This window comes from Hermetia illucens, chromosome 2 (assembly GCF_905115235.1).
Source record: "Hermetia illucens chromosome 2, iHerIll2.2.curated.20191125, whole genome shotgun sequence".
Taxonomy (NCBI): domain Eukaryota; kingdom Metazoa; phylum Arthropoda; class Insecta; order Diptera; family Stratiomyidae; genus Hermetia; species Hermetia illucens.
In genome coordinates, this window is record NC_051850.1 from 180,321,179 (window position 1) to 180,338,796 (window position 17,618).

At 46.8% G+C, this 17,618-nt stretch overlaps 1 protein-coding gene across 1 annotated transcript in view; it reads right to left on the reverse strand.

Moving 5' to 3' along the window:
* Positions 1-1,785: 1,785 nt before the first annotated feature.
* LOC119650383 overlaps positions 1,786-17,618 on the reverse strand; it is a 69,585-nt gene continuing 53,752 nt past the window's right edge. The window contains exons 10-12 of the mRNA XM_038053122.1: positions 9,395-9,557; positions 8,054-8,156; positions 1,786-2,653 (exon numbers count right to left, since the gene is read on the reverse strand). Of these exons, the coding sequence (XP_037909050.1) occupies positions 2,408-2,653; positions 8,054-8,156; positions 9,395-9,557 (512 nt within the window). The 3' untranslated portion in view covers positions 1,786-2,407. The remainder of the gene's footprint in view (positions 2,654-8,053; positions 8,157-9,394; positions 9,558-17,618) is intronic.

The following is a 17,618-nucleotide window of genomic DNA, read 5'->3' on the forward strand; positions in this document are numbered from 1 at the left end:
AGAGCCTGTCCGCGCCTTTGACAAATCCCGACAACAACTGGCTGATGCTACACTCTTGGCATTTCCTCGACAAGATGCACCCCTAGTCGTTTTTGTTGATGCCTCTGACATCGCAGTACGTGCTGCTCTTCACCAAAAGGTGAATCAAGTCTGGCAGCTGTTGAGTTTTTTCTCTAAATAGTTGAATCCCGGAACTACAGCACCTACAATCGAGAACTGCTCCCCGCGTACTTGAGCATTAAATACTACCGTTTCTCTCTAGAAAGCAGGCCGTTCGCAATGTTCACGGACCATAAGCCTCTCACGTATGCTTTAAAACAAAAGCCCGACAAAGCGTCCCCTAGTCAGCTGCGACACCTGAGCTCTATAAGCCAGTTCACGTTCGACATACAGCACGTATCTGGCAAGGACAACATAGTTGATGACGCTTTGTTATGTGTCTCCGAGGTTAACATCCCCGGCTCACTTCTCGGCTATCGCCAAGGCGCAGAAGGGTGACGCAGTGCTTCAGAGCCCCAATCCAATCCCAAATACAAATTTCGGGAGTTGCTCATCTTCGGCTCGAACCTCTCTCTCTGCTGCGAGTAGTCGGAAAAGGGCCCCCGGCTATACATTCCGGCCAGCTTTCGCAAGGAAGTGGTCCACGCACTCGATTTAATGCATCCAGGCATCAGGACGACAAATCGGCTAGTCACCGAAAAATACTTCTGGCCCTTAATGAATAAGGACGTCAACTCCTGGGCCAGAGAGTACATCGCATGCCAGAAGTGTAAGGTCACCAGGCATGTAAAAAAAGAAGTTGGCTCATTCCCATGCACTACCAAGTGATTCCACACAATACACCTCGACATCGTAGACCCTTTGTGAGACTCGCACGGTTTCAAGTATTGCCTCACAATCATCGACAGGTTTACGCGGTGGCCTGAAGCAATATCTCTGAAGGACATTCCGGCGCAATCTTGTGCTGAGGCTCTCTGCCGAGACTGGATTCCTCACTCTGGTGTTCCTGCAGTGATTATCACTGACCATGCAATTGCATGAATGCAATTTTAGTCCACCTTTTTCTCGGAGTTAGGCAAACTCGTGGGTTTCAAACGCCAGCGGACTACTGCATACCACCCGCAATGGGATGCTAGAGCGTTGGCACCGGATGCTGAAATCCGCCATTATAGCCCGCCACGATCCGTCCTGGACTCAAGTCTTGTCTCTCGTCCTACTTGGCCTCCGAACAACCCGTCGAGAGGAATTTGCTGCCAGCCCCGCGGAGCTGGTATATGAGGAGAACCCAAGGCTCCCAAATGACCCGGTCTTCGACAAGAGAGAGCTGAGAGACAACCTCCACCGCTCTAAAACCACACCTCCCACCCGACACACATCCGCACCTGCCTGCGCTCCCAAGGAACTGGATTCGTGCGCGCACGTCCTTGTCAGGACGGAAGCTATCTGGAAGCCGCTGCAGCCTCCATACGTAGGTCCGCACCGTGCTCTCGAGCGGGGAGAACATTTCTTCTAGCTCGAGATCGGGGGACACATAAGGGATGTCTGTCTGAAGCTTGAAGATTGAAAAGCTACTTATGATTGCCAAACTTGTATTAGTCCGAATGAATGACTAAATCGAGTCCTTTTGGTATTAGACCAAATATTCTGGTATGAGAGCATATCAAACTTTTTTAAGCTCATAATTCCGTATTACTGAAATGCACATTCGAAATATGGAGTGGACGAGGATTTTATCTGTGGTCCGAGTACGGCAGATCCGTTCCACCTAATCTATTCAAACAGAACTCGACTTTTCTGTTTCCCCATAATTCCGTTCTAGTAATTCAAAGATGATGCATTATCCGCTTCCGTCCAGGACAATGTTAAATAATTCCAAAACATAAGTTAATCGCCTGCGACCCGGCCAAATCCACACACCATTGTTTTCTGCCGTTATCTCGCAACCACAATTCAATTCCATCTAAACGACACAAACCTGGTCGGAATTCGTAGCAGGATCAGATAATCATAGCTTTGAGGATTACCGCTCCACGAGGGCAAAATGTCTACACGGAAAATCTCCCATAACAACCGCATCCGAAATCCGTTTTCCAATAGAGCCATGCGATAGTTCCGAACAAATGTAGTAAAACATATTTAATGCTCGTGCATGAGTGCATTATGGGCTTTATTTTTGCATAGTCATGCTTCCAGGATACTCCTGGCCAAGTGATACCACGTCCCGCTCCCAGGTCCATTCAGAAATATTATTTTCGCTGGCGGAACAAAGACCGTGTACTTATCTGTATTTTTTCGGTGATGGCCAAAGTTTGCCGTTGGTATTGCAGGATGGGGTGGTGCTGGCATGTGGTACATGTATATTTTGCGGAGGGGTTTGTTGCTCTCGAGTATTCATAAAGCGTAATCCCTAGTTGACGAATTCAAAGTCTTTCTCGCCGACATTATCCTTGGGAGATGCTGCCGGATGGTTGCATCGCTGTTTGTGCTGCTCCTCGGCGGTTCGGCGCCATTCCTGTCCAATATCCGCAGATTTGCTGGCGGTGCTTCTCCTCTGCCATAAATCGTAAGATACCTCAAGGGCTAGAATCATCCCGCTCGCTGCTAAGCCAAAGATAAGTACAAAAAGTGCTGACGCGACCGTTTCCATTTCGACCTGAGGAATAGATGTAAAGTGGGAATGAGTGGAATTTACATTTTGGTAGAAAATGATAGCGTGGGGCGAAGGGTGGACAATATTCGCCAGGAAAACAGAATCGATAACCTAATCACAGAAAATGGGGAAATTTATTTATGTAATTTTCTTTGAACATTTATTTGGTTTTAAAATCGGACGTTGGTTGTTTAGCTTTTATGTTTTCACTGGGTTGCTACCTTTAACGATTCAGGACCCTAGCATTAAGTCAACAATGGTGCTTTCTTTGAGCTTCAGCTCTTCTATATAAAATTAACCGAGAAATGTTCTTTTGGACTATAGAATACTTGAGGGAGATATAAACATCCTATAGAGCATGTCCCTCCTGCAATGCTTTGATGTGTTCCGGTAAGTCTTTCGGAACCTTACCCAAAACGATTAGTTTCCTCATTAGGCGATGGCGGATGGTTAACCTGACTGAGTATGAGTGTCTAGATTTAGTGCTCCAAGCTTTGGTATGCAATACCATTATGGGTATTGCCAAAGGAAAGGCTAACAAAGTGGCGTTAAAAGTATCTTGGAGTGAATTTCGTATTACACACCGTTGCAGAACAAAAGGAGGAAGGGGCATCTGAAGAAGACTTCAATCAGGTACTCTCCAAGGCTCAAAAGAAGAAGGCGAAGATAGTTAAGAGGCAACAACATGCCGCTCCATCAGAAAAACCTCTGCCTAAAATTAAGGCGGATCCGAAGGATGAAGCACCTATTCTTTCGGTGGAGAGAGGAAAGAGGACCAGACCCCTAGCTCTGCTTATTAAGCCGACGGAAGGAACGAACTTTGGAGAAGTCCTCAGTGAAATCAGTTATAGGATCAATCCCGAAAATAGCGGAGCGGAAGTGTCTTTCATTCGGCAAACGAAGGGTGGTGGGGTCCTCGTCAAATTAGGCGAGAGAGTTGAGTTATATGCAAGGACCGTAGCGCGCCTGGCGAGAGCGTTGCGCACACTGCGGGCTTGGGGCTGTGTTCAGTCATCAGAGCAGAACTAGAAAGAGCTAGGACGTGATCCGCATTCAAGAGATAAATATGACATTCGATGCAGACTTGACAATCCGGAGGATACTATCTTGGGCACAGAGAGGCAGATCCTGGCTGGCGGTGACTTCATTACCAGGGCATGAATGGGGCATGCCTTATTCAGACTCTAGAGAAAAATGAATTCTCGAAATGGCGACGTGAACAGGACTTGTAGTTTTGAACACCGGATTCACCCCAAAAGTTTCAGTGCCCTGGCTGTGAAGGAAGCGTTCCAAGCATAACTTTCGCATCGGAATCGTTGGTGTCGCTGGTGGACCGGTGGCGAATTCTGGAAGACTTTTCGGCAAGCGACCATTGATATATTGTGTTTGAAGTGGTTGACACAAGCTATCGGTGCGCCCCACCCTCGCGCTCTTTCTAGGCGTGGTACGACGTAAAGGTGAACACCGAGAAGTTCGTCGAAACTATTGGAACGCTGGAGTTCACTCTTGACGATGATGGAACTGCTGCTGACACTCTCGTAAATTCAGTTTTGAACCTGATACAACGGCTAATCCAGAAGGGCATCGAGACGTGGTAAGCTGTCTATGAATTGGTAGACGGCGGAAATTGCAGAGTTCTGGATGGAGTGTCATAAAGCCCCGAAAATAATGGAGCCCTATGTAATTTTCCGAACCACGGTTTCCACATAATTTTCACCCCGGACCCGTGTTTTCTCTCTATGACCTTACCACAGCCATCATGATCTTAGGAGTCTGTGACATCAAAACGGCAAACCATGGCGCTAATTTGGCTACCTACCTAACATATCGTGCCCTGCACCTGAAGTTCTTTGAATATGAGTAGTCATCCTTTCCAAGCTTTGGTATGAGGATTATCCTAACCTTCTACCAAAAGATAAACACGTAGACCAAAGCAAGACTCGTCGAAAAAGATAACGATAAAAGTAAACGATTGAGTGTAGGCATGTACCATAATCACAGAGTACGTATCAGCCAAAAGAAGCTCGCAGCTGGCAGGACATGGTCGACTAGGTGAATGGAGACTCGTGGGGATTCTGTTACTAATTGGTAAACCGAAAAATCGAGGCCTTGGGAAAACCTTGTTTACTTAAGGCAGAACAGATGGACGCATTATATGCATCCCCTGCGGGATGATGACCACTGCCCACTTTTCTCTATAGAAGAGTTGGAAGAGGCAGTTCCCTCTATGAAAAGAAAGAAGGAGCCAGGACACAATGGCATCCCAGCAGAGGTATGCAAACTGGTGCTACAACAGCGACCAAACGCATCCCTGAGAGTGCACTTCCTGCGATATGTTGCCTTCCTGACGTCGTGGTGAGGAAAATCTCACATTTCCTGAATCAGGACCGCCTCCCCTTTTGAAAGAGGCATCCCGCAACGGAATCCGACGAAGGTGCATTTGTGGCCATTTTTGCTGGCCGGGGGTCGAGGAAATTTTCAATTTTCTTGGATTTCTGAGGGCCTCCCTGAGAGTCCACTTCCCGCGATATGTTGCCTTCCCGACGTCGTAGTCAGGAAAATCATGCATTTCCTGAAACTGGACCGCCTCCCCTTTCGAACGAGGCATCCCGCACTGCAATCCGAGGATTTTGCATTTTTGGCCATTTTTGCTGGCCGAGGGTTGTGGAAATTTTCAATTTTCTTGGATTTCGGGGGTCCCCTTGAGAGTGCAGTTACCGCGAGATCTTACCTTCCTGATGTCGTAGTCAGAATAATCTTGTATTTCCTGAATCTGGACCGCCTCCCCTTTCGAACGAGGCATCCCGCACCACAATCCGACGACTTTGCAGTTTTGGCCATTTTTGCCGGCCGAGGGTCGTGGAAATTTTCAATTTTCTTGGATTTCTGAGGGCCTCCCTGAGAGTGCACTTCCTGCGATATCTTGCCTTCCCGACGTCGTGGTCAGAAAAGTCTTGCATTTCCTGAATTTGGACCGCCTTCCCTTTCGAACGAGGCATCCTGTACCGCAATCCGACGATTTTGCATTTTTGGCCATTTTTGCTGGCCGGGGGTCGTGGAAATTTTCAATTTTCTTGGATTTCTGAGGGCCTCCCTGAGAGTGCATTTCCCGAGACATCTTGCATTCTTGACGTCGTGGTGAGGAAAATTTTGCATTTCCTGAATCTGGACCGCCTCCCATTTCGAACGAGGCATCCCGCAACGGAATCCGACGATTTCGCATTTTTGCTGGCCGGGGGTCGTGGAAATTTTCAATTTTCTAGCATCTCTGAGGGCCTCCCTGAGAGTGTACTTCCCGCGATATCTTGCCTTCCTGACGTCGTTGTCAGAAAAATCTTGGATTTCCTGAATCTGCACCGCCTCCCTTTTCGAACGAGGCATCCCGCACCGCAATCCAACGATTTTGCATTTTTGGCCATTTTCGCTGACCGAGGGTCGTTGAAATTTTCAATTTTCTTGGATTTTGGGGGGCTCCCTGAGAGTGCAGTTCCCGTGATATCTTGCCTTCCTGATGCCGCTGTGATAAAACTCTTGCATTTCCCGAATTTCGACCGCCTACCCTCTCGAGCGAGACATCCCGCACCGCAATCCGACGATTTTGCATTTGTGGCCATTTTCGCTGGCCGAGGGTGATGGAAATTTTCAATTTTCTTGGATTTCTAAGGGCCTGCCTGTGAGTGCACTTCCCGCAATATCTTGCCTTCCGGATGTCGTCTCTTGAACGGAGAATTGCCTCCGTATACCTGCTAGGTACCGATAGATGTGCAGAAGTGGCTGTGGGTTAATGCAAGGGAATCCACTATCCCCGAGACGTCGAATAGGAGTTTGCCCATGAAGTACGTGGTGCAGAACAGTAGAGAATGTGTGTAAGCTTTTCGAGAAAACCTGCCGAAGGTTAGAACACATTTCACAGAAATGGCAAGGGTGGGGAGTAGGTACGGTGGATGCGCCATGTACCATTTGGGGGATAGTGGTTGACGTGGCGTAAATAAGCCTGCATTTCGTACAATTTAATTCATTCTTTACGGAAACAAATTCGCACCGCGTCCTTGAAGAACTATTGTGCCCCTTTTACTGGTTATAGTGTACCTATTGATCATAGTATCTCAAGCTGGCCTGTAACCGTTAGAAACTTTAATATGTTCCCCACTTCCAGATCTTTCAGCTTTGCATCTGGTAGAACATTTATCCCAGATGTCTCGACCTACTTTGCACAAGTGCAGGACACTGTCCCAGGACGGGTATAGAGGTTTCATCCTCCTCCTAACAAAACCTGTAGGCAGTGTCCGTAGATATCCCTAGCTTCCCTAGGTGATAGTTCAGCCGACAATGACCAGTGAGAATTTTCACTATGATTCGGAGGTTCTTTTTGGTGAGGTTTAAGCAATCCTTTGTACGCATGGGTTCGTATCCCCCAATAAGCACCCTGGTAGGCCCGCCTAGTATAGTTCCCTCAACCGTTTCTCTTCATTTCTTAGATTCATAGTTATGAAACCGTTTCCGATTACACAGAAGGTTTCTGGCCCGTGTAAAGGCGTTCCTGCTCCCTTCTTGGCTGGTTCGTCCGCTGCCTCGTTGCCTTTCAACCCAGCATGGCCTGGAACCCAAAGTATCCAGACCTTGTTGGACGAGCCGAGTGTATTCAGTCTCTCAAGGCATTCCCATACCAGTTTAGAGTTCACCTTGTTGGACCTAAGTGCCTTGATCTCTGCTTGGCTATCGGTGAGGATAGCTATGTTCTACCCCCTGTAGTTCCTTCGAAGATTAAAGGAGGCACATTTGCCTATGGCGTATATTTCCGCCTGGAATATGCTAGTGTACTTACCCATTGGATCAAAGTACATTTTCTTTGGACCAATGACACCGGCACCCGCTCCCTCTGCTGTGAGGGATCCGTCAGTGTACCAAGTAATCAGTTGCTGGTTTAAGCCGTATGTGTTCCTAACATGGTATTGACAAATCATGTTAACCGGCTTAAGATGACAAACGTCCTACTTTCTTCGTCTTTCCCGTGATCAATGGAGCAAATCTGCATTGGAACAACAAAGCATATCCATCGCCGCAAATTTCCTCCCTTCATTTTCAATCTGCCATCATTGTTCGCCAAATTGTAACATCCCAACAATGCCCGAGTTGCAAGTCAATGAAATAGAGCTTCCATTGCAATATGAATACCATGAAAAGTGACATCAACTCTATCTTCAACTTCATATTCCTATTTTTTTTTGTCGCCTCCCCCAATCGCCCATGGGACAAATTCCTATTCTTGGTGAATGATGAGGATTGCACATTGCACGTTGTCGTGCAGTTGGATCAATTCATTCTCGCGCGAAAGAGAATAATTTCTCGCAGAACGTGCAAATTTTTGATCGAAAATCCATTTTCGGAAAATTGAAAACTTACCCTCAAGTTAATCGGCTGAATCTGCCTGACGCAGGGTGGTTTTGGTGAATGCCAAAGTTTTCGCTGGCGATCCATTAGACCTGTCTCGGCTGTTCGTCGTAATCTATGAATTGAGGATGGAAAAAAAGAAAGGATATTAGGTTGGGGGTTGGTTTAGGGTAGCGTGTGCATGGAAGAGTAGCTGTTGGTGTTTCAAATCTAATGCGTTTGGGGTTTGTTGCGAAATATGGTAGAAGTGCCTTAGGATTTAGTGAGTTAATTTAGTGTGAAAGAGTCCTTCCTTAACGTGCTTAATTGTGTAAATTATATCCGTAATACTGCTAGGCTTACTAGTCAACAATAATCGATGGTACCCTAATTCCAAATTCACCCCTGGCATCGTATAAACGGCCCCTGGAAGTGGCCTTCCAGCTTTATTTTAATAGCCCCCACGAAATATGTGTGTACTCAATACGGGAAGGTCGTGCGGATGGTTAACGGGTGCATAAACTATTTCCTTCCTAAACTAGCTCAGTGCAGCCATCGTCTGTCTAAGACACATTGCAATGCATTTGCAAGAGACTTATGCCAGTTGCGAGGGCATTAAGGCATGCAACCATAAATCGTGTATCTCTACTCTATCTATTATCTATGGAAGCAGATACATCTGTGCAACCGGCAATTGCTGATAAATACCAAAATCTATGCAAGTCGCTATTATTCATTGTGGGTGTAATCAGTGTGCATGGAAGGAGCCGATGCAAACTGAGACGCTGTGTTCAGGCCGTATTAGGTACATAGTTAACAAGTGGATCCCTTTGAGCAAGAGTAGGTACGTCTGCTTCTCCTATAATTAATCGATTATTAGTTCTGCATCATAAACAAAACATATTTGCGAATTGTATCTTGTTATTCCGGAATTAATTCTAAGCCCAAATGAGGGTTGTTTTCATTAAACTGTAACACGTTCATACTTCAGTACTATTGCGGGTATTAAAGCCACATTCCAGAACACCTTATCCATCATCCGGGGCACTTGTAACGCACAAATTTTCTCACAGGACCTGTGAGGAATTTGTCAGCTTTCAATTTGCTTCAATTCCAAACGAGAGGGCCATTAAAATTACAATATTTTCCATCCAGGACTCTCTGAAAGTGGAGCATATGACGTTGCTCCTTGCGCTTGGTTTGTCTTCCGCATTCTCATAAAATGCTGTGCAGTTTGTAATAAAATGGACGCAAGCAGAAATTGCATGTACCAAACCGAGACTCCCCATATGCGAAATCCAGTTGCCTTAAGTTAAGCTGGGCATCTGTGCAGCGTGTACTCACCACCATCCTACGTAGGTCCTAGCAACATACCCGTAAGTAATCATTTTCCTCAACGGAGATCCTTTTTGTACAATTCCAACCATCTTTTGAGGTGGAAATAGTTGGATTTCGGTCAGCGCGCATATTTCTTGTTCTGTAAATGTTTCTCTTATTATTTTATACGCCGTGGCCACATCCACATGAAAGGCATATCCTTTTGTATGCCATCATGTTGTCCGTTTTCATGAGTACCAAGAAATATATATGGAATCAAGTAAAGACGTCGAGATTACATAGGAAAGTGGTCCGGCATCATGTGATTTTGGTTATGGCGGAGCGGTTACAGGAAATGATGTGGTCGTATATGCATGGAACGAGATAAAAATTGGAGAGAAGCAGAATTAGAATATGACATTTATGGAATATTTTGATGTTGGAAACTATTTTTCATATTTTAGTATTCCGGGTTTAGTGGACGAATATTCGTTGCATGAGCTGGTACCTTGATTGGGACTGGGATTGAAATTTCCCGCGTTCGAAAACTTTTACTTAGTTAATCAAATCGTGAATCCTAAGCTTTAACTATTGTGAATAGACCTTTCATTTTTGCTAATAAAGATATTTTATATTTAATGATCAAAAAGTACCTGAAATTTTGAATTTAAACGAACTCCCCACGCAGAACCGGTTATTTTCGCTTTGTTTAAGTTGGTACCGCCTTTACTGTCAAACATGTCAATATTTCGCGACAATGAATCCTTAGTATCTGTATGACGTCTGTTTACATCAGTCAACTTTTTACATTTTGTCGCATTTTAGTATGGATTGTCATACGGAAGGTCGCGGTTCAAATCTCACTGGTGGCAGTGGAATTTGTATCGTGACTTGACGTCGGATACCAGTCGACTCAGCTGTGAATGAGTACCTGAGTCAAATCAGGGTAATAATCTCGGGCGAGCGCAATGCTGACCACATTGCCTCCTAGTGTACCGTTACGTTCTTGAATGAAGTGCTCTAACACACTTTAAGGCCCTGATCCAATATGGATTGTTGCGTCAACGATTATTATTATTATTATTAGTATGGACTGCTTTGTTGAGCAGTTTGCTTGAAACTTTGGGTTGCTAATGAAATTCCGTGTGCTGATAGGTAGGTAGGTAGGTAGGTATCAATGGCCGCTCCGAGGAGCCCAATTAGCGCTTTGGTGCGCCGTTTTGATGCCACAAACTCCTAAGACCGTGACTGTTGTTATGGGAGCAGGGAGGCAGAGTCCAGCCGGTAGTGCTAAGTAGTGCGAGCAGACTCCGCCCCCGACAGTAGCCAGAGGAACACCGACTGTATTCGCCGATGGACTGCCAAGAGCAGAGCCTTGCCTGGCCAATCAGTCAGCCCGCTCATTCCCCTCTATGTTCCTATGTCCGGGAACCCAGAGGAGAGTGACCTTCAGCGTGCCACCCAGATGGTTGAGCGCGTCTTTACACTGCCCCACCAGCCGGGAAGATGTCGTCGTTGAGTACAAGGCCTTGATGGCCGCTTGGCTGTCGGTCAGAATGGCTATGTTACGCTTGGGGCTCGAATCACGCTCCAGCCATCGACAGACTTCCAATATCGCCAGTACTTCCGCCTGGAATACACTGGCGAAACCTGGGAGACCATACGACTTGGATACACCGTGTGTATTCGAGAAAACCTCCGCGCCGACACCATAGGCCATCTTTGATCCGTCCGTAAAGAATACTGTGTCATAGTCATGCAACACGCCGCCGGTCTTCCACTTTGCCCTGGTTGGAAGGAAGGTCCACAGCAAAGTTTCTCGTGAAGTTCAGCTTGCGAGTGACATAGTCCGTGGGGGATGCCCAGATTTCTCGAGGTATTTCATCTAGGATGTTGCTGTGGCCGTAGGACTTCGCTGTCCAGCATCCGGCCTCACGTAGTCTGACGGCACTGCACGCTGCAACATATTTGATGTGGAGGTCAAGGGGGAGGAGATGCAGGAGTACATTGAGAGCATCTGCCGGCAGGACTGCAGAGCCCCCGTAGCACCTGCACACGCGGTTCTTTGAATCCTATTAAGTTTCGTTCTATTGTATTTCTTCTTCAAAGCCTGCCACCATACAATAGATCCGTACGTCAGGATCGGACGCACTACAGCGGTGTACATCCAGAGAACCATCCTCGGCCGGAGACCCCATTTCTTGGCAAAGGTTCTCTTACAGGCATAGAAGGCTATACAGGCCTTCTTAACCCTCAGTTCTATGTTCAACCTCCAATTTAGCTTAGGATCCAGGATTACACCCAGATACTTTACATTAGAGGAAAGAACTAATTTTTGTTCATTCAGCCGTGGTAGATGGAATTCAGGTATCCTTGTCTTGGTGGTGAATAGTATCAGTTGCGTTTTGGTTGGGTGTTTGCTGAGTCCGCATCTTGCGGCCCACAGCCACACCTTTCGTGATGTCGCTCATAATGGACAGAAACACCCCTGATACTAATATCACCAAGTCGTCGGCATACGCCACCACCTTCACCCCGCTGCTGTCCAATGTACGTAAAATTTGGTCCATTACTATCAGCCAGAGCACCGGTGAGATGGCGCCACCCTGGGGCGTGCCTCTGTTCACAGCTCTGGTCAAGTGGTTGCCTCCCAGATCGGACTGGATTATCCTGGTACTCAGCATGGATATAATCCAATGCGTGAGATACCCCTCCAATCCAATACCGGTCAAGGCTTCCTTGATGGCGTTGATACTGACGTTGTTAAAAGCTCCCTCTATATCCAAGAAGGTAGCAAGGGTATACTGCTTGTACTGCAGCGACCGCTCAACCGTGGCAATTACCTCGTGGAGGGCGGTTGCTGTGGATTTTCCTTTGAGGTAGGCATGCTGGGATTTAGAGAAAGGCGTCCTTTCCATAATCGTCTTTAAGTGAATGTCCAGGACGCGTTCTAGGGTCTTCAGCACGAAACAGGTCAGGCTGATTGGTCGAAAGTCCTTCGCGGACTCATGATCGCGCCTGCCCGCTTTCGGTATGAAAACCACTCATGCGCCCCTCCAGGACTGCGGTACGTATCCTAAAGTGATGCAGCTCCGGTAAATCTCAATAAGCCACGGCACCGCCCTTTCCTGCTGCTTCTGTAGCATGACTGGCATTATGCCTTCTAGGCCTGGAGATTTGTATGCAAGAAGCTGTTTATAACCCAGCCGATCCTATCCTCGGTAATTACCGATTTCATAGTCTCGCACAGCTGGGGTTGCCGCAAACCCTCCAAGCAAGGTTCTGACTCACAGTCCTCCTCGCTGGAGGGAAAGTGCGTTTGAACCAGCAGCTCCAAGGTTTCGCGAGAAGATTCCGTCTAGGAGGCTTTCGACTTTTTAAGAAAGGATGGGCTCTTATGTTCCTTGGCCGCCTCTTGGCGGTTATGATGGCCGACTTGTACTTCTTCAGGCAGTCCTTGTATGGCTGCCAGTATTTTTGCCTGTAGCAGATGTTGAAGATTTCTCTCGTCAGCTTCCTGAGACTAGAGAGATCTTCGTTCCACCACGGAGGTTGGGTCTTTTTGCTTTACTTAGTAGGGCATGAGACTTTAAAGGCGGTATCAAATGCCTTCTCAAGAGCGCCGACCTTTGACTCTAGTTCATCTGTCGTGCCAATCCTACCAATTTGCGCACCGGAGAGTTTGTTCTTGTTTGTTACCTGACCAAACTTTCTCCAGTGGATCCTCTTGGGCATTCCTGACTCCGAAACACACTTTATAATCGGCCTTTTACAGTGCCTCCAGGCACTCCTCGTTTATACTTGTGCTGATAAATTGAAAACGTTGAAAAAAACTTTTTGGGGGGTCTGCTTTGTGTAAAAATCGGGCATATGAGTGGTATAAAGGCTTTGAAATTAGTCGTACATTGTACATTGTTCCGAACTCTCATCCATGCTAGTCAGACGAAAACGTCAAAACAATGAAAGAAATGGTGCTCGAAAACCGTCATATCAGCTTAAAAGAGATTGCTAGCGGTTTTGGAATTGCAACGAGATGCGTTACATCGCGGCTTGTCCAAGCAGACTTGAATTTCGTACAAAAGCAACATCGACAGATGGTTGCTAAGGATATGATTTCTGAAGCGAAAAATGACGCGGTGATGAGACGTAGGTCGCCGAGTTTGGCATGAAGACAAGTCAACCATCGTTCGAGAGAGCTAGAAGTTAGCCCCTTGGCGGTCTCTCAGCAGTGCAGCGAGTGGCTGAAACCCTGGCATACGTGTTTTGCTTCAAATTATTATTAACGAACAATAAATAGAGTAAACTCCAGTTTCTGCTCTCAAGAGAAAGAGAAAGCAAGGACTTTAATCTATGCGTCAGGTCCTGATGGTATACCGGCAGAAGTTTACAAACTGATGATCGGAGAACGGCCAGATTTGCAGCTCTGGGCGTTCAACGCTTGCTTGAAGAAGGGCATGTTGCCTCGTTTCCGGGAGGTAGCGAGACTCTTGCTGATCAGTAAGCGAGAAGGAGATCAGGAGCTACCGTTTGCATACCGCCCGCTGTGTATGTGCTCGAAAAGCTCATCAGGAGTAGATTCGCTGAAGCGATCCGCGCTGCCGGGAACTTATCCCCACTTCGGGTTTAAAACAATGAGATCCACAGTGGATGCTGTTCTGAAGGTCATAGATGCAGTTCATCGAGCCAAGGCACACAGCCACCGATCTCGATAATTAGCGCTCTTCCTAGAGGACCTGCTAGAGGACCAAAGGAGGATGGAAATCATGTCGGGAATAGCACAGGACCCATCCAAAGGCCGGGCCACTGGAACGCTTTCTACGATAGTCTGCTGAGACTCTATATGCCGGAAGAGTCGCGCCTGGTCGGTTATGTCGACGACGTTGCGGCACTTGTTACAACAGGCGTAAAGCAGACTTTGGATATTGATGCAACGGGTAAGCGGATGGATAAGTGAACCCCCGCCCCATATCGACCGCCGAGTTGACTACAGGGTTGAAATCGGTTAAATACCTTGGCTTAATGCTCGATTCGAAGATAAACTTCTTCGAGCAAATCAAAGCAGCAGAGATAGGGCTACAGCTGGAGTCTCGGCCTTGAGTCGGCTAATGGTGAATGTTGGGGGCCCTATATTTACTAGAAGACGTCTTCTTATGGGAGCAACGCAGTCAGTTCAGGTCTATGGCGCGGAGGTATAGGCTGATGCCTTTAACAAGGAGGTGCGCCTTGCTCAAGTGCAGAGACGAAGAGCTTTGCGGGTGCCATCTGCTTATCGTACTGTTTCAGAACTAGCTGTGATTGTGATCGCGGGAGTGATCCCCCTTGCCCTCCTTGCAAGGAGCGTATAGTTATCTACCGCCATAAGGGCGAGAACTTAAGAGGGGTGGTTGCTCGTGAAGAACGTCAACGCACCCTTACCGAGTGGCAACTCTCTTATCGACAATTTAGATCCGCGATTGAACCGAATGCACCGTAAGATTGATTACTTCCTTACCCTACTTTTAAGTAGACATGAAGGTTTTCAGTCTTACCTGCACAGGATTAGGAAGGCGCGATCTCCTGATTGTGTGCTCTTCAATGGAGTGACAGACACAGGGTTGCTCTCTCCAGACAACATTGTCAGAGAGATGCTGAAGAGCGCTGGTGGATGAAGTTATCGAGTCGCGGTGCGCATTATCTTCGGGCTCTTCTCATTACGAAGAAGATTGAATTCGACCGGCGGAGGGACCGGGTGCCAGGGGTTCCCTGAACTTTCTTCCCTATCCTCCCGTTGATGAAAGGGATTCTCTGGCGTGAAGGCTCCCAAAGCCGGGACAGCGGAAGGGCTAGCTCGAAGTATGTGTTAAATGGTACTCTGATGACAGGGACGTGTCTAGTTAGTAGTCTGGCGGTGTACTGTTCCGGGAGTCCAATTTTCTGTTCGTTAACGCATCCAGCTACTCTTGACCAAAAAAGAAAAAGGTGGACAAAGTATGCGGACAATCAGTTGTTGATATACCTTTAGAAAATTTTGGAATTTGAGGAGAGGAGCGAAATGAGATGATAATTCTCTGTAAGAGTACAATCGCCACTTTTCGGAGTAAGAATGATGAGGGTCCTTTTCCACGCCCTAGGAAAATGATTTTTTCGAAAATAGTGGATGGGGGAAGGGAAATGGGCGAACCAATTTTAAGCAAAAAATGTTTTGGACGATCGTCGTAAACTGATCCGACATTGGCGTCAAGTTTGCCAATGAGGTACTCGAGAAGAAGAGGGGTAAGGAAGGGAGTGTTAGGAGATATGGGGCGGGCAGCATCCACTAGGGTGAGGGAAGAGAAGGGAGGAGAGAAAACATAAACTGAGGGAAAATAGCGGCAGAGTAAATCTCAAGATAGTTGCGAGGGGGGGTGATTTCGCAGAGGAGCTAGAGAATTTAATGGAAGGAGGAGATCACTGGGCGGGACTGCGGGAGTTGTGAATGTGGGACCAGAAAGGTTTGAGGTTTCCGCGCTCCAGTGAGTTTTCAACACTGACCAGATATTCCTTTCTGGACTTAAGTATTAAGGATTTGATAAAGGAACGAAGTGTTTGGAAAAAAACGAAGTCAGCTTTCAGTTCAGTTTTGGTGGACTTCAGTGGTGAACCAGACAAGGTAAAAGCTGAGGATCTTCGGTGAGGAGGGGACGCAACAGGGAAGAAGATTTGATAAAATGGTATAGAAGATGTAGAGTGCTTGGTCAAACGTTAATGGAGGTTGGAGACCCAGTTGAATGTTGAGTTCAGATCTTTGAAGTTTACCTTACGAAAGTTAAAATTTGTAGGCTTGCGCACGACAGGGGAGTGGAATCGGGAGATCTGAACATTAAACTCAAGATCAGGATGATGAGCGTTAGGAGCAACGTAAGAAGGGGCGTGAGAGGATTGGGAAAGCCAACGCACAGGAAGGCTAGAGAGGACAAGATCTCGAGTGCGATTTAAGTGGTTTCTGTGAAGGTTAAATTGAAAGATAGCACAGGTGTTCATGAAAGTGGATAAATGAAGGTAAGGGTGGCTGGAGTTATTGGGGAGGGAAGGAAGGCTGGGAGGTGTAGGCCAAGAAAGTATAGGAAGGTTAAAGTCACCACAGAAGATGAAAGGAAGTGAGGGGAATGAAAACCAAATAGCACTTTTGATAATCTGTCTATGAAATTTTCGTACCCAGAAAGGGGCTAAGGCAGGTGAAATACACACAGGATATGGTAAAGAGGCATGCGTTTGGCGTACGGTAACTGAATCGTGGATGGAGGAGGAAAGATAAAAAAGATGGCTTCGGTACGAAGAGAGGGCTGAACAACTATTATATTAAGGCAATTCCACGGGTTGTCTTACCAAGTGCAGCGCAGTCCCTGTCACAACGAAAGACAGAGTAAATTTCGAGGAGCTTGGAAATCCCGTCCTCCAACCAGGTTTTCTGTAATGCAGATGATGTGATGCTGGAATGCTAAGGCAGATAATTTGAAACCCGACAGTTTGGTCCTTAGACCCCTTACATTTTGCTAGATCAGTCTGCAGTTATAAAAATCATTCAAGTTTGGCAAAGCAGGTGGGCAGCCGAGAAATTTTCTAGAATCCAAATCTTCTGATAAGGTTTGACCATGACCCTTTCCGGCCTAAAGGAAGATTGAGCGATAGCATCGAAGGATGCTATCTCTCGCACATGAGAGAGGTGACAGAATTGAGTTGGCATTGCCTTTGATGTAGGCCCGAATATCTTGACACAAACAGTTGTTTCGGTGGCGAGGCAACATTCACCAGCGGGCCGCTGGGGCGATATGAGATTAGGATGATCGCAGGTGCGACCTGCGGTTCAGCGGTGCCCGGGGTCGATGAGCCGCCGGAGGGAGCTACGTAGTGGAACCGATGTCGAGTAGGGAACGTGTCCCGTGATTATTAATTTGGCTGGCGAACTGGAATAGTGCGTGGCAGTCAAAAGCGGGAAATTAGTCGGCCGGGGCGGCTTAGGTATTGCTCCAGTGAAAGTAAAACAAAAAAAAAAAATAGATTAAAAGAAATAAAATCAAGAAAGAAAAAAAATATAGAAAAGAAAACAGCTTAAAACTTTAAAAAAGTTATAAAAATACTAAATGGAGTTGAATACAATAAAACCAATAACTGGGATTGGATTAAGGGTATCCTGGCTAAACTGGGTATCCCTAGTTACTTAGTTCGGATAATCGAGAGGTGTTCCCCAAGGCTCCGTATTGGGGCCACTACTGTGGAACATAATATATGATAGAGTGCTTGGACTTCGCGTGTCAAAGGAGGT